This window comes from Bombus fervidus, chromosome 7 (genome assembly GCF_041682495.2).
Source record: "Bombus fervidus isolate BK054 chromosome 7, iyBomFerv1, whole genome shotgun sequence".
Lineage (NCBI taxonomy): Eukaryota > Metazoa > Arthropoda > Insecta > Hymenoptera > Apidae > Bombus > Bombus fervidus.
The window spans coordinates 13,041,515-13,061,777 of NC_091523.1; the positions used below are offsets into that span (position 1 = coordinate 13,041,515).

At 33.3% G+C, this 20,263-nt stretch overlaps 3 protein-coding genes across 10 annotated transcripts in view; 1 reads left to right on the plus strand and 2 right to left on the minus strand.

Moving 5' to 3' along the window:
* Gish (casein kinase I gish) overlaps positions 1 to 10,865 on the minus strand; it is a 59,344-nt gene extending 48,479 nt beyond the window's left edge. For 2 of the 7 annotated variants that reach the window (XM_072006959.1, XM_072006964.1), the window contains exon 1: positions 9,471 to 10,863. In XM_072006959.1, the coding sequence (XP_071863060.1) occupies positions 9,471 to 9,696 (226 nt within the window). In that variant the 5' untranslated portion in view covers positions 9,697 to 10,863. Of the gene's footprint in view, positions 1 to 9,470 lie in introns of all 7 variants that reach the window. The other 5 variants (XM_072006961.1, XM_072006965.1, XM_072006966.1 and 2 more) reach the window with 4 other exon arrangements.
* A 109-nt stretch (positions 10,866 to 10,974) lies between these two features.
* Rha (rha) lies at positions 10,975 to 15,412 on the plus strand. Of its 2 annotated transcripts, XM_072006956.1 has the most exons (11): positions 10,975 to 11,515; positions 11,838 to 11,985; positions 12,060 to 12,315; positions 12,386 to 13,060; positions 13,138 to 13,439; positions 13,531 to 13,774; positions 13,832 to 13,952; positions 14,041 to 14,144; positions 14,225 to 14,506; positions 14,570 to 14,898; positions 14,976 to 15,412. In XM_072006956.1, exons 1-11 carry the CDS (start codon positions 11,464 to 11,466, stop codon positions 15,304 to 15,306), a joined length of 2,844 nt encoding a protein of 947 aa, XP_071863057.1. In that variant the 5' UTR covers positions 10,975 to 11,463; the 3' UTR covers positions 15,307 to 15,412. The 2 variants fall into 2 exon arrangements, with proteins under 2 accessions (XP_071863057.1, XP_071863058.1); XM_072006957.1 differs by lacking the exon at positions 12,386 to 13,060 and having other exon boundaries at positions 14,976 to 15,408.
* A 100-nt stretch (positions 15,413 to 15,512) lies between these two features.
* Mat89ba (nucleolar protein 6 Mat89Ba) lies at positions 15,513 to 20,183 on the minus strand. The gene is made up of 12 exons (XM_072006955.1): positions 19,964 to 20,183; positions 19,391 to 19,840; positions 18,852 to 19,320; positions 18,496 to 18,780; positions 18,142 to 18,415; positions 17,777 to 18,071; positions 17,471 to 17,695; positions 16,976 to 17,410; positions 16,725 to 16,888; positions 16,403 to 16,656; positions 15,920 to 16,329; positions 15,513 to 15,821 (listed from the first exon to the last, which is right to left on the minus strand). The coding sequence occupies exons 1-12, from the start codon at positions 19,979 to 19,981 to the stop codon at positions 15,576 to 15,578; spliced, it is 3,525 nt and encodes a 1,174-aa protein (XP_071863056.1). The 5' UTR covers positions 19,982 to 20,183; the 3' UTR covers positions 15,513 to 15,575.
* Positions 20,184 to 20,263: the final 80 nt, after the last annotated feature.

Here is a 20,263-nt window from a genome sequence, read left to right on the forward strand (position 1 = left end):
ATTGTTATAGTACCTATATATTGCACAAATTATCCACGTACCATTGATTGAGAACTACCAATACAGATCATATGTCAAGCAAAATAGTAATAAAGCAGTGGGTGTAATATATGAAAAAAGCTAGACATTCTTAGAACGATGTATAAACCTACTTATAATAGAAGAACGATCCTATGTCCCAATATATAATAGGTATATCTCATCGAAAGTAACATCAAAAAAGTTATATAACCATCGAGCAGTCTTTCTAAAAGTAAAGCACCTTGGAATGTAGCTATAGTTCCGTTAGTTTCGAAAGGATTAAAGATTGCAGAGAAAACTAGCAGAGAGTTACAAAGTTGTTAGAATCAGCGCGAAGCATCATAATCGATTATACACTTATTTATTCATTTAAGTGTGTACTTCGCCAAGAATCGCTTTTCATATTAACCAACATCGAAAACGTCACAGGCTAAGATCACTAGCGAATACACCAGGGCCGAGCGTTAACAGAAATTTCTTTCCTGTCGCGCATCGCCTCTTGAATCAATAAACGCCATTCTCGACGAGTTATTCCACGCGAACAGTCCACTGAGCGATGTGGAAGCCAATGCGGCAGAATATACATCGCGGAAGATAGCTCGAGGCAGTGTGCACGTTCTCGCGAACAACCGCAAGCCAGTTTCCCTGGTCGTAGCATAGGCAACACGCTCCTGGATCACTTTGGAAAGCAATTTACCGCGGCGTACACGACCGATACGCCTCTTGGCCGAACTCTGTACGGGCCACGCGATACGAGAAACGCCAGCGAACGCACAATGACCACATCGTAGACCAATCAGATCCCTCGCTAAGTGCATTTACAGCTTGTCTATACCGACCAGCTACGGCACTGGCTACTAAAGCAAGATGATAAACTGATAATCGCTGTATAAGAGAGAATACGCTAACTACGCCACGTGGCATATGGTTTTTTAGATCGTTCTTGCGTGTAATAACAACTAGACTGTGGATTTTTGTACATTTATTATTTCAAGTCTATATAAAAATATATAATGTATCCAAAGTATGCTTAAAGTATACAGAATTAGTTAAAATGTCTTATCAATTATCTAGAGTTTTTCCCGTTTTCCCAAACGCGTTCAAATATTTCAAGTTACTCGTATACTTTGTATCTTTCGTGTAAAATTACGTAACAAAAGCTGTTATCAAATAATAGTTAGATATTTTTTATTGAACAGAGAAAGCGATTAAACTTCGGTTTTCTTCAGCTTCGAATCGGTAGATAGGACATTTTAACCAGAAAAGACATCGTAGTACTCGTTGTAATATTTAGTACATGAAACAAAACTCTGACTTAGATTCGAATCTTTTAATCGTATTCGTAGAAATTCGCGTTTGCATAAATATCCGCATAATATAGTGATAAAAGAAAAGAAAACAAAAAGGTTGTTGGAGATCTTATAATCATTGGAAAATCAGTTACGTAAATTGCTGATAGGATGATCGTACCCTAACGATATAAGTGTTTGTCGTATAACTGATAAAACGTAGTCGAGTTTCGCACTTCCTTTTTGATACACGTTCTACGCTTGAAGATTAAAAACCGTTGTCTCATTGAATAGATTACAAATCTCTTTCTTTCACGAATAAATCAATCATTGAGAAATTAGAAGGATACAATCGGCGTGGAGGATTATTTCAGTGAGATTATGTCGACAGACGATAAAAAGAGGCAAAGGTGTAGTTAATTATTCCGCGAATTCGAAACATCGGACTGCAGAATGATTATCGTTGGGAAATAAAAAAACAAATGATCGGTAAAAGTAATCGGTATTTGATAAGATCGAATACTGTACCGATGTTGGCCAATCTATCGTTTCAGTTAGTTACGTTTTCGTTGATGGATTTTCAAATAAACTCGTATAACGAATGGATATAAGATATGAGAACGAACGTTTCGCTTAAAGTGGTAGACTCGTTCTTTTAAATTGCGTTAAATCTTGTACGAAGGAGCACGATATAGCTTTTCATAAATACACGTAGTGCTAGCCAATTAATCTTTATCGAGAATTGCATCGCGATAAAGCAATCTGGTTCTTCGAAGAACGATATGATCGAACATCATTCGATGCGTCGAGTATCCGACAGGTAGCGGTGGAATTAACAAATTTTTGGTTTCGCCAAAAGAATTTTAACGACGACGCGATAATCACAACGGCAAACTTTTTATCGTCACGCGACTGCATCGTGCTTATTAGCTAACTTTGTTCCTGCTCGATTGAAACGGGCAACGAACTAATCTCCGAAGAATACCCGATGGTTCGATACATCAATGGAAGGCGGAACATGCAACGCTGAATTCAAAGTACGAATCTACAATTAGTATCAATGAAGCAGAGGAAAATCTGATGGCGTGCTCCTCGGCACGACCATCGCATTAAGATAATGGACGATATCGTTCGTCAACCGTTTGTGATTTAAGTACGACGGAGCGAGATTAATTTTGCAAAAAATATATTATCCGAGAATTGTACAACAATTCTAACGCAAAACGTCAGAGGCGAAGACTTCTGATAATTTACATTTAGTTTGAATTTCTTCCTCTATTTATTTCTACGTTCCAACGTTACCAATTTCTTTGTACCGTTTGTTTGGTCTTTCGCTTGTAAACAAAGTCTAAAGTTAAGAAGAGAAAATTAAAACAGAGATAGAGGAGAACAGCTACACCGAAAAATAGAGCTACAGCCAGTATAAATCGAACGATTGCTATGTGACGGCGCGATTGTTAGACACGTTCGATAATATCGACGGGAAAGGAACGCTTCACACTTGGATGACTTAATCGGACGATGAATGTCCGCGAATAATACCGACAGTATTAATGTACCTTTATCGCTACCTATGAAATCAGTCAAATGTAAAGCAACGCCGACTCCAGACGGTTAACCCGATCGATGCAATTGACGATTTTACGATACTGCAAAATATCTTCTGGTATAATGGCATTATTCAGAACGCTGGAACGAAAAGCCTTTTCAATCGGCCAAGTACATAGATCCTAAGACGAATCGACTAGGGAATCAAGCAGAGACTCGACTTTGCGAACTCGGTATTCGCATCTGCGAGGACGATGATACTTTCCTCGGGACGTTATTAAGGTCACCGTTTGAATCCGTACAAGACCATAAATTATGGAAGTTCTAAATCACGGATTATTTATATCGGCCACTTGGCCCGTGCACAAATCGATACGAAGTTTCACCGGCGGAAGGGAAACGAATCGGAATGTCAGACCCTGGCAAAAAAAAGCGTCGACGACAAACACACAGGGAACGCGTAGTTACGATGCGTTCGGTAAAGTGCAACCGTCGAACGAGAACGCAACCACGCGACAAACGCTTTAATATTAAGAATGAGTCATACGCCTTCGACAAGCATCGTTTTAAATGCAACCGAACCGAGCCGAACCGAACCGAACGTGCTTATATACTAGCACTAACTTATCAAAAGATAATGTCGCTAAATCGTTACTATAGCGTGTTTACGAGTTTGATTGATAACAATCACGATTGTTTTTTTAATGCTTAAATATCGGTAACCAATACGTTCGACGTCATTCTATTATCATATTACCATACGTGTATAGATACTGTAATTGTCGTCGATCACTCATGAATCAACTCTAATTTCTTCGTAAATTACTTACTGGGTTATAAGGCAAAAGCATGTACGTTAATACCGCTTTCGTAAACAGTGGAAAAATACGGAGTGTGATTGAAACGGTGAATGAAGTTCTATTTAAAACCAGCTGCGCTTGCACTTTTTTGAGTCCGTTCAACTAATTTCACGATATAATTTATTCGAAACTATCTCATTTCTCATATTATCAGCTGATCGGTCGAAACAAAAATTTTGAGTCCGTTCAACTAATTTCAAGGTATAATTTATTCGAAACTATCTCATTTCTCATATTATCAGCTGATCGGTCGAAAAAAAAAAAAAGAAAAAAGAAGCTACTGATTCTCAAGAGGAGGATTGAATAACGCCAATGAGACGTACAAATGATTTTTTCAAAGGGGAGAACTACTGAAAACCGGAATCTTCGGACAGTAATAACCGCAACAAGAGACCGAGCAAGCAATCGAGTACAAGGCGAGGGACTTGAGGGAACCATCCAGGCAGAAGAACTAAATGGGGAATTCACACGCGGCTGATCTTTCAGGGATGAATCACAGGAAGAGCCTAAAATTTTTCAGCCCCGATAACACTCACACATTGTATTCTCGATACAAGATATATATACTTGTGGGACACGTTTCGAAATTACAGCGTTACTCGGGGAAAGGCGCGCTAACAAGAAGCTCATCGTGCGTCTATAGAAAAATAATATCTTCGAATAGGCGACTATTCGCTAATTCGTAACATCGACGAAGGAACGTTTGCTTTAAACATTCTTGTCTATTCGCGATGTCGCGTCAGCGGTTCTCGAATGCAGGCTTCGACCATTTCACGCGATTACACGGTATGCTTGAATCATACTTTGTAACGAAACCTTACAACGTGCGCTCTATTTTTCCTTTCTTTCCCTCCTCTATTCTCGTAAGAACACGAGCAAAGCAATTTCTGAAAATCACCTACCTACCTACTTCTAACGTTGGAAATTCATAGTTCGAGTGCTTGTCACGAGAAATCTACGATGTTTCGTAATAAACGAATAATATTACCTTAGTCGGTTATGTTAGTTTAACTTATTTAGCGTTAGTCTATATATAGATATGTATAAATAACGTTATTAAATATTTTATAAACGACAAGAATTTAATTCCCAAATCGAGTGAAAAGACAAGTTTAACGTGAAATTGATCGAAAACGTATATCGAATTCTTAAATTGCTCTTGCATAGAAAACGAGAAACGTGACTTATCAAGTTCTTCACCTATGGCCTTCATACTCAAAAGTGAACTATGAATTTATAGCACGTCGCAAAAGGTGATTTGACTTTGATTGATTTCGAATTGCTCTCTGTTGTACTTTACTCGAGTTACTAGAAATTGCAGCCACCGCCTGATCGCAGCAGTCCCTTTAATTATAAAAACGACTCGTAAACTGAAGTTTCATATTGAAATCTTTGAGAGATATCGAAGCAGCGCACGAAACTTAAACGATACAATGGAATTGTAAATTCCATATACATCGAATAACTGTGCACGATACGACGATAAGGCCAGCGCAAGGGACCACTTTCAGCTGAGAAATAATTCAGTTGATAGTGCGTAAACACGTCCTAATTAACGCACAAGGAGACGGTTATTTGTCGAAGCGCTAAGTGATTTTCAAAAGACAATAGGAAAAGAGTCGCGGAAGACGCCCTTTTGTCTCTGTTCTCTGAACACGTCATATCTCCTTTGAAGTTTCGAAAAGCTTATACTTCGATAACACAAACCCTATTCCTTTTGCAATATTTACACAGTTAACATCGTCTAAGGTTTATAGGCGTAAGCCTGGTCTTTTACAAATCTCGTTGAAGATCGACCGGATATTCCAATCGAGATACAATCAGTAAATCTACTTATCTACTTATCTAAATTACATTTCCCATGAACTTTGCACACCACATACAACATTTTCAAATGTGAAACTAATTTGAAAATGTATATAAAAAGTAACGATATATTTATTGCGAATATGTATATGTTTAGCAAAAACTTATATTAATATCTTAAACATATAATAAGTATGGAAGATGACCTTACTGATTATCGAGGTTTATTAATATACTTGATAATTGACTGTTTAAATATTTTTCTTACGCCAAATATCTTGCAACGTTTATATTACATTCCCAGATTTGTTTCCAACTTTACCAATACAATCATGATAGTCGGGTCTCATAAGAATGCTAATGAAATTTCGAAATGTTTTGTACGATACATATTATAATTTGTTCGTATATCATAAAAAATTTCTACAAGAATACTTTGTGAGCTGTTGTATATATTACGGTAGTTCGTAAAGTACATGTAAGAAAAATAGAACGTGTACAACGTTCTTATCGATCTGAAACTCTAATCAGAATTGATAGATAGCAAAGAAGCAAAGAAGAGTGAATTTTCGCATGATGGATCGGGATTTTAATTATTGTTCGTGCGATCTTGTTGGATTTCAACACCGATCCTCGAAGTTCGATATTTCTAATCTCCCAGGATAGTAACTTAGAGGTTTACCTAATTCGTTCTCTTTGAAAACACGAAGCTTTGTGCCAGCCAGGGCCAGGTGTGTTTCAATTAGAGCAAAGGATATTCGATTTGTCCGTAGAATCTGTGGAACACTCGATTCCTTCCACTTTTTAAACACAATCCTCTTTCCAATACAAAACTCGTCACTCGTATACATAACATGTTCCAAAAAAAAGAAGATCTATCATTTTGTGAGTTTATAACTGATACAATATTTAATGGATGAAACAAATGTCTATCTAGGTTTCATTTCTTTAACGCGTTGAATGCCATGGGGTTACCTATGACCGGCGCGCCAAGATTAGTAGAAATACATAATTTGAACAAATGTCAATAGTTATAAATTTGTTATTATTACCATCATTACTACAATGGTGAGACGAAGGTAATGCGGTATAAAACATATAAAAATAATTTTATTTATACATGGAATATAGATCCATTATGTGCTTCCCCCACCAGTGGCCGTCGAACATGGGAAAAACCCATTTTTACCGTGTTTTACCTTAATGAACAATAACCCTAAAGACCGTTTCGATTTGAAAGATGTTTAATGGCACTTAAGATGAAGATAATAAGTATGAGGGATGGATTATGGTTTATGGTAGGTCCCGGAACGTAACAACATAGATAATCGAAAAAATAAATGAATCGAGCGAAATTGCACTACAGTGCCATGGGGGTCACCTCAGTTAGATAAATTCATTAATGATGATTATACAACGGAACATATCTCTTGTAGGTAATATATCGCATAATATAAAATTCATCGTGTCGTCACGGCAATCTTGTAAAATTTGCGTGACATTCAACGTGTTAATTGTATCCGTACAAATGTAGATTGACATAAATATTCGCGATATGTAGAATAATATTAACAGGTACTACCTCTTTGTATACAATTATTCAGTATAAGCTCGCAAAGTCTTAGATCCTTTTTTTTTTCTTTTTTTTTTTTGCGACATTCTGTATACACGTGAAACGACATTAAACCTTACGCGTCTATTCATTATAGCAGGACACGACGTGAGATTCCAATCAAATCTAATTCCTAAAATTCATTCGCTATGTCATTTGCCAAATATGTATTTGATCTTCACAAGTGGGTTTCAAATCGCAGAACAAGTAGTTGCAAGTTTGGAAAATCTACTTCCAACTGTGTACGTACTTCGACGTTTGAACGAGTCGAACGCCTTACAAATTGCAATCGAATCGCATGAGTCAGAAAGGTATTAGCATTCCGTTGAATTCTTCTAGCAAATTTCAAAAACTCAGGTAGAACAGAATTCCTATAAATTCTATTTTTATGTTTGCGTTCGTCACTGGGTAATTAAGAACCATAGCCGTAAAAAAGGATTCTAATGACCTGGATCCTATTTGACACACACACGTACCTACGTACGTACATTTCTTTTTCATTTGCCAAAGTATTCACAGAAAATTCAGGATTTACGACCTAATTTACTTGAAAATGCCGCTTATTTCTTTGTTTCAAGATATTTATAGAAGCTTCGAATTTGATTCGACCGATCGATTTAATTCGATTGGATAAATTTTCGAACCCACTTGCGACGTATTTCAGTCCATCACTAGCGGTAGCTATCATGAATGCGTGCGAAACGAAAGACAATGAGCAAAAAGTTTATACAAGTTGTTGGAGTTGCAAGCATCGCGACGCACAGTTGGCTCGTCGCGAGGTTATACATAAAACATTTGTACCTGGTAAAATTCAATGTTTATCGAAGGAGCTCGTTTAACCCGAGTCACGTGGCGGAATAGCAAACAAATCGACGAGTCGATTGTTTAACTTCGCACCATCGATAATACTCGATATTTTTTCATAGTTAAAAGCGTGCGAAGGTGCATATACGCATGGTACGTTAATTGGTATGTTAAAGTTCGACCGTTTCGCGGAACGTGCGAGCCGAGCACGTAATAAAATCGCCAGGGAGGCCATGGCGGACATAAACATCTTTATATTCGATGCACACTCTCTTTTAGCATAGATAAAAGATATAAATTTATCGTCGGAGAATTACGTCACGCAGTAAGACCTGAACTTCGGACGATACCGATGCAAGTCGAAATGCTGAAATACATTGTCATTGTTGTTAACGCGTTCGCGATAATTTTACGAAAATAAAGTATCGTATAGAAGATGGAAAGTGTGCGCGATTGAGACAAAAATTTGGTGAATTTACTTTCGAACGTCATGTTTCATATTATTTGTTATTTTTAATTCACACAAGTGGGAATATTTGTGTTTTCGTTGGAATCGTTGGTAAGTGGCTAACCTGGACATTCTTGTACAATTAAATTATTACATTATTAACAAAATTTTATAAATCACGAGTTACAAGATTTGGTATTGTATTGATAAATTAATAAATTCCCTTGCTTCATGGTAATACATTTGGCAATAAAGCGGATGGAATTTTAGAAGTAAATTTTATAAATTACAAGATATTCAATTATTATAAAAGGAAAATCTATCGAGAAAAAGGTCCTTGGTCATACTTTAGTTATAAAAAAAATATATTATTACGTTAGAGACTCTGAATGTGTTACTGAAGTAAACAAAATGGAAGATATATGGAAAATGACGTAATAAGGGAAGAAAGCAAATTTACGTTTATATATTTTGTAAAAAAAAAATGATCATTAAAAAATCCTGAAAAATGTACCGCTGTAACTTTATAAAATTTCTATGAAAAATTGCAAATTGGACATTTTAACCGCTGCAAGATAATTCTAGTATTAATTTAAACGATGGCTTTGCACTCGTGGCGTAAGCGATTTTTCGAGAACGCAAATGTCGAAAAGATAGAAAGAATACGCGGTGATAGTGCAGCAAACAGAATGAAAGATCTCGCGGGCGAGTCGAAGCGAGATCAGCTGAAACGAATTCCATTAAGATCGATCGGAATGAAATGTTGCTTCAAGGTTCCGTTCATTCCCGTAACGCGAACCGCTCCGGAAAGGTTAGGAAAGATTTCTTTCTTGCTTACTAACGACAGCACACGGGGTGTTCTTTTACGTGGCTCCATTTTGTTCGATGCCATTGAAAAAGTCACTTTCACGCGCGAATATTATCATTGACGGAGACGAACGTTTTAACATGACGTGTATTATTTATGATCATATATGTAGAACGTACATCGAAAAATAAACGAAAAAAAAAAATACATATAGAAAGATATGTAATAATAAAGAATATAAAAGAAGAAAAAAGGAATAGACAATCAAACTCACCGAGTCGAAGTTCTCCAAAGTTGCCAGATCCAATTTTCTTGCCGACACGGAAGTTGGGACCGACCATGAGTACATTAGAGGAGGAGGTGACACTATACCTTGAGGAATACGCGTTGAATCTGGTAGCATTACCGCTACCACGAGAGATCCTCTTGGTCGTTTCCTGTTCGCGTTCAGAGCTACGCGCGAGCTGTAGCTGTGTGTCTCTACCGTCTCTTTTCTGCATGGTGCGAGTGTCCTCTGTCGTGGCAGAGTAATCCGCGACAGTCTGTTTAAACGTGACAGAAAAGGTCGATTGTACGGTAAAAAAAAAAAAAACGTTGCCGATGTTAGTCTTGTATTAGTCAAATTAATGATGTAAACGATGCACGGCGTTTAATCGTCGGGGATCGATCCCCATTCTTGACATATTTTCTTCTTTGGTCGTCCCGTTGGATGGCCGCCGATGGAAAATAATAACTCCCAGCGGTTTCCTAAGGAGGAATACACACACGCACGCACACACAAAAGCACACACCGCGTACACGACGCGAGTCGCAGGTGTCACGGTTCGTCGGTCGATGCCTTCAGGGGATCAATCCCCATGCTATCCTAACCTCGAAACGGATTTCGAGAAATGTTTACACTTAAAGATGTAATGAAGAGGGCAGACGAGGAGAACACACACGCGCAAAATACACAACAGCTTTCTATCTCTCTTTCTTTCCTTTTTCTCCCTTCTTCTATCTCTTTCTAAGCGGCTAGTGGTTATCACAGACGGGAGCGAGTGTTCGTCGTGTTGAGGACCCTGGACGATTCCATACCAATTTCGACCTGCCTCTCTTGCCCGGCCGGCCGGGGGGAATAGTCAACGATAAATATCGCGTCTCAGTCAATACGGCGTGCATCGCCGTGACTGTTCTGTCGCACAGGAATACACTCGGAAACCTCCTCCATTACAAACGGCCCTGCCGCGTGCGATCGTGATCGTACTCAATCGTGGCCCGATAGTACCGCGGCCTCACCACTACAGACTCAATTCTGCAGTTAGATTTGGGAGCGCCGCCGAAGCGGCTCTGAACTCTTTTATAGTGACACGCACACAAGCACATGCACTTTGCGAGCTTCGTATGTTCCTTCCTTCTTGCCGAAGGAAAAATCCGCAGCCGTGTCACCAGTATGCCCGATCGGCTATTATATGCCCACACACAAGCCCCGTATTAACCGCAGTCCCCTCCGCAATCCTTTCGCTTCCCAGGCCTTCCAACAAACTTTTATTTCGAAACTGGTTATACTAATACAATTTATATCCCTACGTTCTACCGTCCACCGATTACACGCACGCTATTTGAAAGACCTGTCGAACGCGGACAAACGATCGCGGACAAGCTTACGCTCCTGTCTCTCGCGCTCGACTCGACATAGGTAAGATTTGTTACGAGGCTGACAGTGCTGCCAACTTGAAACGAAATAACGCCGCGTTCCCAACAGTCTATCGACGCCGACGCCCTCTTTTCCAAACTATCTCCATTCTTATACGTCAATAATTTTTTAGCTTTTTCTTTACATCTTGCAGCTCTTTCACGATTATGACTAATTTTTCTATGTTATGTGTATTTTTTGTATGATTTTGATAAAACAAGTTAAAAATTAATATTTGATCGGTGTTCAATTTTGTTACCAGACCAATTTGGACGACTAATTATTTATCTATATTCATATTCAGTGACACTAATATGGCGTTTATTTGAATTTTCAAATAAATTTAAGAGGGCTTTAGCGAATCTAATCTTATGAAGATTTCAATGTTACTAATTGTGTAAATAATACATATTTTATAGTCCTGTGTAATTTATGAGCCGTCCGTGAAACATTGACATGATAAATAAAATGTTATGCTATTAAATACCCACGTATCCATAGTAACCAATTCGAATTTTACGGATTCCATTAATTTTCATTAAATATTTGCTCACTTTATACTAATTATTTTTATTTATTATATTATGATGCAATGGAGGAATTAGCAAATTCTGATGTTCGAGTTGTACTGAATATAAAAGAAGGTAAATCTTACGATTGATTACTTCTTGTTAACCTTTTATTTATAAAGTCTTTCTTGTGCGAAAGAATGTAACATAAAATAATATACAAATATAGTAGAAAAACTAATTGTTTAAGATATTTACTTAAGAATGACTTGTAGTGGATAAAATTCTATAATTTCGCATTATATATCTGCTTTTTTAATATTAATAAATGTATTTCTTTGTTTTAATATTAATAAATGTATCTCTCTGTTTTAATTTCAATAATTCCATGATATGACCTAAGCATGTTATTTAATAAAAGTTAGAAGAACTTAACGTTTAATGTTAACAATCTTAGGCAAAGGCTTTGAACAAATTCTGCTACCTACATTAATTGTTGCAACTCTAAATGGACATTCCTTAGAAACTGATATAGTAGAACCAAATTCAAATCCTGAATATGATCATGATTTGGTTTGGGAAGTAGATAAAAACAGACTACGAAAGTATGTATCATATACGATGTTTATTACAAAATACTTTGTAATGTTTGTTATTAAAACAATTTTTAACTTTATAGGATGAGGTCAGGACAAGTCCCATTAAAAATAGAATGCTTTGCTGTTAAAAGTAATGATATCAAAGAAAAATTAGGGTATCTTTTACTTAGTTTAAGATCTGCCCAAGTGTTTGCTAAAAGTGGCATTGATAATGTAAAAGCTAATTGGCATAAACTATCAGGATTAAAAAGTGAACTCAAAATACATAAACCTGAGTTACTTCTTGCTTTAAGTATCCACGATCTAGAAGCTACATCAGTAAATGCTCAATTAGAGGTAAATCATTTGTTACTTTTAAATAAATGCTCAATAATGATAATGCAAAAATTATGATATGAAATTACAGTTAAAAAATTTGGAAGAATGTCAACAATCAAATGTTCAATCTAATAAAGTAACACCAATTTTGTTACGTGATGAACGCCTTATACAATTAGGTCCATTAGATATTTGTCATGAATTCTTTTTAATGAATATCACTGCTATATCTGCAGCATATGTAGATTCTTTGCTTCCAATGAGATATTATGCAGATATGAAAAACAATTTATATTTTTGGTGTAAGATATTAGAAAATGATGTATATTTTAATCAAAGTAAAAAAGAGTATGGAGATATTTGGACACTTAATGAAAAAATTGTTATAAGGATCAGAAGTTCATTAAAAGTTTTCAAAGAATATTTACAACTAAAGCCATTTCTGTTCATATATTTAAAATATAAAGATCATATATTAGGTCAATCGGAAGTAAATTTGCAACCATTAATCCCTGCTGATAATATTGAAGAATTTCTTAAAATCACTGAAAATAATAGTAGTATTTTAAATCAGCGGTGTTGTTTATGTAAAACAGATTTCAATGAAAATAATAAAATAGAATGTAGAGACTCGTATCTCGATTTACAGTTAAAATTGCAATATGTAGGTAAAACAAGTGTAGCAATGGATACTTCAAATGCAATGATCAATGATTTCATCACTCCTAATTCTGCAGAATTAAAGAATATCTTAAGACAAGTAGTAAGCTTTGTTTGGAATAGATGGCGAAGTAGCAACATTTAGAATAAATATTCATTGTATTTAATTATAATTTTCAGAATTATAGTGAAATAGATTGTCATAGAAATCCTGCTGGTGATTTTAGAAAATATGGAATTCAAATTTTCAATCCCCCAAATGGATGCAATAATATAAATAAACACATTTTAAATTGTGATCTTATAAGAGATCAACCTGTTAAAGCTACTTATTCACATTCAGTTGACACACTGCTGTGTCAATCTAATATCGATAATTCCTCTAAAAGTGTAGAGGCTTATCACTGTTATTATTTAAATATTTTGTTGATAGCAATAAAGGCAATATCTTCAAAATTAATTATTCCAAATATGGAAATTCGGTACTAATTACTAATGTAACAGTTAAAATTAATATTTTATATTATGAAGGAGATTTTTTTTATTTAAATATGTATCTTTTCTTTAATATAGGTTCCATCATCCAAAAACTGAAGTTACTTCAGCATTTCATCCAAAAATACTAGCTTCATTAGGAGAAAAAGTAAAATTACAAAATATAGGGTGCAAATTACAATTTATATCAGCAACAGATGAAATTAAGCAATTGTTGCTAAATTTCCCACCAAAAATTAGTATATATAAAGTGGAAGGAAGTACTAAGACTTGTATATCTGAAAGTAGAATTAATACAAAAGAATTATTTTGTCAAAATAAGGTAATATATTAGAAATTATATTTTACATTTTACATACATCAAATAAATGTATTTTAGATGGAGTACCAATACAATATACCCTTGTATGATATAGAACATAATAATATTGGCAACTTGGATGTTATGCTAAATTTACAAGATTATGGTCCATATTATAGGATTAAAAAAACCATTCCTAGTAAGTCTTTAATGTACATGATTTTTTATTCATTTGTTTCATCTATGCATGAGAATATAACATTACAAAATATTTGATTTGGAATTAGATGAAAACTTAGGGCCACCAATCTTAGATGATAGTTTAGCATATAAAATAGTGGATGAGTTAGAGACTTGGAAAGAACGACAAATGGAAATATTTAAAGTTGAGGTAAAATTACATCTAACTATAGAAAAGAAGGTACTTTTATTTTAGATATATATGATCTATCATTCATTTTTATAATTTAGTTAAAAAGGAAGGAAGATCGTCATTTAAATTTACTAAGTCAGGAATGGCAAAAACATAGAGAAAATTTAGAAACAAAACTTGCGTGTAGCGTTGAACAATGCAAAATGCTAGCAAATAGTTTAAATAATGCTACAGAAGACTTAAGAACACGAAGATTGAAAAGCCTCGAAAAAGAAACTAGGTTAATTAAAGCAAATGAAGATTTGCAATGGAGATATGATACAAAATTACACGATCTTAAAGAGTCATTTCAAATGGTTCAAGAAGAACTTATGACAAAGGTTTATAAACATACTTGCGCCCTTATAAATAAGAATTAAATTATACAATCTTAATATTTTTAGATTGATGCTCTTGAAAAGAGGAAAACAGCTTTAGAAACACAAACTGAACAATTAAATACTGAAAATGAAAAATTACAATTGGTTGTATCAAAACAGTCTGAAGAGTTGGAAACTTATCAAAAAGGTTCTTTGACGCAGGATCAAACAGCAAATTTATTGCAAGAGTTAAAGACACTTGAAAAAAAATTACAAAATGCACAGGAAAGTAAATCTTTTTTCAAAGAACAATGGGCAAAAGCAGTTCGTGAGATACATCGTATGAAAATGGAACATCAACAAGCTATACAAGTTCAAATTAAAAATAGTAAAGAAGAATTACAAAACTTAGAGTATGTGCAATATGTATATTAATACAACATGAGTGACATTTAATATGTTTTAAAAATATCTTATCTTTTTTCTTTAGCCTAGAAGAAATATTATCTGCAGATTCTACTGCCTTGACAAATGATCAAATATTGTTAAATGAAATTCAGAAAGAAATTGATGTAATCAAGCCAAAAGCATATCTCATTGAAAAAGACGCTTATTCTCAAGTATTTACACCAAGTTCTGTAGGCTCTAAAATTTCGCAAAATGCTAACAAAGGCATATTAAAAAGACCAGATGAACAGGATGAAAGATTGCAAGCATTGGTTGAAGAACGTGATTCCCTTTTAAAAACAGGGAGTTATACAATTGACGATACAGTTATTATGAAATTAAATAATGAAATCAGATCTTTAATGATGAAGTAATTCTTTTATATAAACTATACCTTAAAATATTTCAATATCACAGTACAATATAAAATACTTTATAATCATTTTTATATGTATATATATACACATATATATTTATTGAAATAAATGTATTTTATATAATTGGTTTTTATCTATATTCATGTTTTATTATGGTTTCATAATTAAATTATTTTGTATGCAAAATAATTATTTTTATACAATTAATATAAAAAACAAAGCTTTACTTTAAAATATATATTACAATTTATTTATACTAGAAGAAATCAAGTTAAAGAAAACTTTTTAGATTGAACATCTATCGCTTCTACAAGACCCTTTCCAAGAACATAGAAATCTTGTATGATTGCCGAAATATTTAAAGCTAGTTCATTATTATTATTACATTTTCTGCCACTTATATTTGAAACCTTGAGATCCTTAATTTCTAGTGCAGAGGGTTTCAATAAAACTCCAATTACTGTACCACCATAGGTATCATGGAAAAATAAGGCAAATTCATCATAACCATTCTAAAAAAAAATATAAAAAGAAAAATATTAATAATGATTAAAAAATCAAATTATATAGTAAATATTAATATTATATGAAATATCACTTAAAAACTTACCCTAAGATCTTCTAGAAAATGTTGTACAGGATCAAAACCTACAATTGGTATCTTTTGGGCTGAATGATGTTTATATGGGTGCCATTCAACAATTGGACATTGATCATTAACATCAATTGCTTGTAACCTTCTAGGAACCATACATGGTTTTAGGTAAATCAAACAATCATATTCTGTAACTGGTGGCCTAAATAAGGGTTTGAAATCTAACAGAACTTTTGTAAAAAATTGATGTTCATATAACTTTATACATTGTCTAGCCAGCATTGTAATACGATTTAAAATTAAAGTAGATGGTGCTTTTTTAGTCCATAATGATCTCTGTTGATCATAAGGAGTAGAGATAAATAGTGGTGGTAAAGAATCACGAGATGATCCAAAAAGCGTTTCCACGGCAATTATTTCGTCTTCTATATTTAAAAATGATATTATAAACAAGTGATAATACATTGAAGAATTTTTAGTATCAAAATAAATACTTACTAGACATTTCATTATTGAAATTTACTATAACAGGATCTGTATTCCAATGACCCCTTGCAAAACTTTCTAAGAGTCTCAAGAATGCTATTTGAGGCATTTGAGGAGGTCTGTATGGTGCAGGTATTAAATACATTGAAGCTACAAGTAGTTCAACTACTATATCTGGCATATGAGAATTATCTAATAGCTGAGCGGATAACCAACGTTTTGCCAAACAACATGCAAGTCCAAAGGATGGTTGTTGATTATGTAATCTACCATATAAATAATATCATATTACTAAGTTAAAGCATAATAATTTTTTAAGATAAATCAACCTTACCCATGTAAAGCACTAGTTAGCTTTGGTAATTCAAATAGCTTATTTTCTAATTCGATTGATTTTTCGTTATCTTTATATTGTATAACTCCATCCTCAGTTATTTGCTGTTTCAAACAACCAACTTCTTTTGAATGTGCCACTCTTAACCGAAACACAAATCCATCCTAACAAAAAATGATTACTTTTTAACGAATCATCTATGTTTAATATTACTTTTCTTTGTTGAAGAAATAATATTTAAAAGTAATAACCTTATATACATCGATATGTGAAAAGTTTGCTTCTGCCGTTAACTTATATTGTTTTCTGAGGCATTCTGCAATTTGTATGTGAAAAGCAGCTTTTGTATTTCTAAGAGCTTCTAACTCGTCTGGCCACTTTCCACTAGTTGATAATTGCAAGCTCACATCAAGTGGACAAACATATTTAGGTGCTGCAGTTATATTTCTTGATAATATCAAACCCTTTTTAGATTTCTTAATAAGTTGATTATCAGGTTGATAAACCGTTGCAAGTGGTGGGAAAACATCCGTATATCGAAAAACCGCGCTAGATCCTTGTACCCCATGTATTGATAAGGGAATGTCTGTAAGAGACATTAAATCTTTCTCAAGTTGATTGAATACGTTTATTACTCTCAGTGCTGCTTCTTCTCCCGTTCCATAAGCGAAATGCGTTATTTTTACCTAAATGAAACAAAATATTTAATATATTTTTATAAATAAAAATGTACTGAAAATGATTACCTTTTGCAATTGTAGAAGTTCTCCTATTTCATCCGCAATATATATAAATTTATTTTTAAATATACCTAATTTTTTTCTTAGTAAAAATGTTACGATTTTTTTACATATTAATCTTTTTCCTGATAATGTTTTGCCTTTCGACCAAACTATTGCTTCTCGAATAGTTCCATCTTGAAATCGCCGTAACTCTGATTTTTCACCCCAAAAATTTCTAAATTCAATGGCCTAGAATATGGAACATATTATATCATACACACATAGAAAAAGAAGTAATAATATCCATTAATATTTAAAAAGCTTGCATACTTCTGGTAAATTTGCTTCAGGTCCTTTGTCAACAATATTAAAACAATACTCTGGGTTTAATTCTAACCCAATAAAAATCTTCCCAATATCATCACAATTGTTCTCTGTACATTCCCATTCTGAACTTTCATTCGGTAATACACAAATTTGATGTACTCTATTTGCCAGTCCTTCTTTAAGAGTATTACAAAGAATTTTTATAGCTTGGGCTCGATAATTGGGACCATAATCTAGTTTATCTTTGTCACTTGAATTAACATTTACTAGATTTCTTAACATTTTAGCATCTTCAAACCTATACATTTTTTTAATTTTATTGTTTAATTAATCAATTACATATTTTGATAAAGTGTAAAAATAATTACCATACAAAATGATCAAATGCCATATAAAATGGTACTTTTCTCATGAAAAGTGATTGGAAACTGTTTGCATGTGCATTCTCCAAATGATTTAAGGAAAGTTCTGCTTCTTTTTGTACCCATCTATATGTAGCTTTAGACAGATCTGTAGTAATATTGTAATAACCAGTGCTATCCAAAAATACACAATCATAATACTCATGATATTTCAAAACTCTATCTTTACTCTCTTCATTTTGATTCGTACTTACTCCAGATTCACACCAATCAATGTGTACTGATAAAATAAGTGATGTCAGTTAATAGTAATAAAAGTATTAAACCTATCAATATTTATACTTAAAGAATGTTACATACTTAAATAATTCCACACATTTCTGACTATTTGATAACTGCTCATAAATGTGTTTAACTTTTTTATGGATAACAAATATAGAATAAGCATTGTTATGATATGTCCATTAAAAGCTGCATAGCCTTTTAATAATTCACGTTGTGTTAACCATATTTTCAATAAAATAATGCCATCCCTTATATTTGGATATTCTCTTATTACTTTCATACTCTCTGCATGTATTTTCATAATTAGATCACGAAGAATTATTGAATTATAATGTGGTGTTGGCACAAAGTTCTCTGCAACTATAATTATAAAAATATGATTATTGTACAGTATAAGTAAGAAATGTAAGAAAAGAAAATCAGAAACATACTATTTTTGGTCTCTCCAAAAAACCATTGAGGTCTAACATTATTCTTTTCTGGTAAAAATCTACTTAGTCTAAAACTTCCTTCTTGAGCTGACATATGTATCAATACATTAATTTTGGTACCTAATTTTCCACTTGGTACAATTTTTAAAACTGGCTTTAATGTGTCATTCATAAATTTCTTGCTTTCTGCAATATCATCAGTAATATTAGATGCTATGTATGCTAAATATATCATTTTCTTTTTTATATATCTATAGTTTAGGTAATCTTGTTTTTGGAACATTTTGGCAGGCATTTCAATCATTATATCTACAGTGATATTTGAACCAATTGTAGTTTCAAATATATAAGATCCTATAACAGAAATATCTGTTGGTTTAAGAAATTTAAATACTCCTTTTGCTTCTTTTGGTACATTAAGCATTGAAACATGCATGTTCAATTTTTTCCCCAGTTCCTTATCTGAAAGCTACAAATATAAATTATAAATTACATAAAATCTTTGTTTCAAAGTTTTCTGGTTAAATAGATCTACATACTTCATATTCTTCTGTTTCTTCTATGGATTCAATAGTCCCTTTAAACTTTTTAAACCAAATATCAAACAACTTTTTATATTTATCCTTAAGTCTAACTGCATTTAACATTTCGTCTATTTGTAGTCTAAATAAATTGGAATGAAATAAATTTTCTGTTTCCCTAAGTTGATTTAGTTCTTCAGCAGTTGGTGGTTTGTATAAATCATTGTCTAATTTTCTTTTCTTTTTTAATAAAATGTCTGCAGAATCATTGGTAACCGTCCTTCTTTTTCTTTCAGATACCAAGAGAAAATTTCCTTCTTTATTAATATCTTTGATCTTTTCCACTTTTTCATTTTCTTCACTTTCTTCATTTTCATAGTCTTTGTCTTCATCAATTTCATCATTAGAATGGTGATCATTTTCAAACACCAAATTGCCAGAATGATTTAAAAAATCATTTATATTTGCCTAAGATACATAAGTTTATATATTTTATTCAGTTTCTTAATGTTCTTGAAATGTTATGACGTTAAATGTATAAATATTTTAGGTTATATGATTATTGCTACATTTCTTTTCATAAATACTTACCTTGTAAGGTATTTTCATGTTTATCTTCCAATTTGTTAATAACTGTTATATAATCTTATGTTATTATAATATAATGTATAATAAAATGTTAATATAATATAAAAGATTAATCTAAAATGCCTAAGAAAATATTTCATACGCTCCCATAGTAGTTTCAAACCTCGTTGGTCCACGTGAGTGGATTTACTTTTGTTACTATTAGTACCATCTTTGATTCACCGTACGTGCTAAATAGCCAATACTGTAATACCGACATTTTTAAATTTCTAAATTAGATACAAACGACGATATATATTTATA

What these genes read in the sequence shown, in the direction of transcription:
- Rha (XM_072006956.1), top strand. Translation starts at nt 11,464, where the DNA reads ATGGAGGAATTAGCAAATTCTGATGTTCGAGTTGTACTGAATATAAAA. An exon ending in TGTACTGAATATAAAAGAAG is followed by an intron (nt 11,516 to 11,837) that starts GTAAATCTTACG and finishes TAACAATCTTAG; the next exon opens with GCAAAGGCTTTGAACAAATT. An exon ending in GATAAAAACAGACTACGAAA is followed by an intron (nt 11,986 to 12,059) that starts GTATGTATCATA and finishes TTAACTTTATAG; the next exon opens with GATGAGGTCAGGACAAGTCC.
- Mat89ba (XM_072006955.1), bottom strand. An exon ending in AAGAAACAGAAGAATATGAA is followed by an intron (nt 19,321 to 19,390) that starts GTATGTAGATCT and finishes TTATATTTGTAG; the next exon opens with CTTTCAGATAAGGAACTGGG. An exon ending in CTAACTAGTGCTTTACATGG is followed by an intron (nt 16,657 to 16,724) that starts GTAAGGTTGATT and finishes TTTATATGGTAG; the next exon opens with ATTACATAATCAACAACCAT.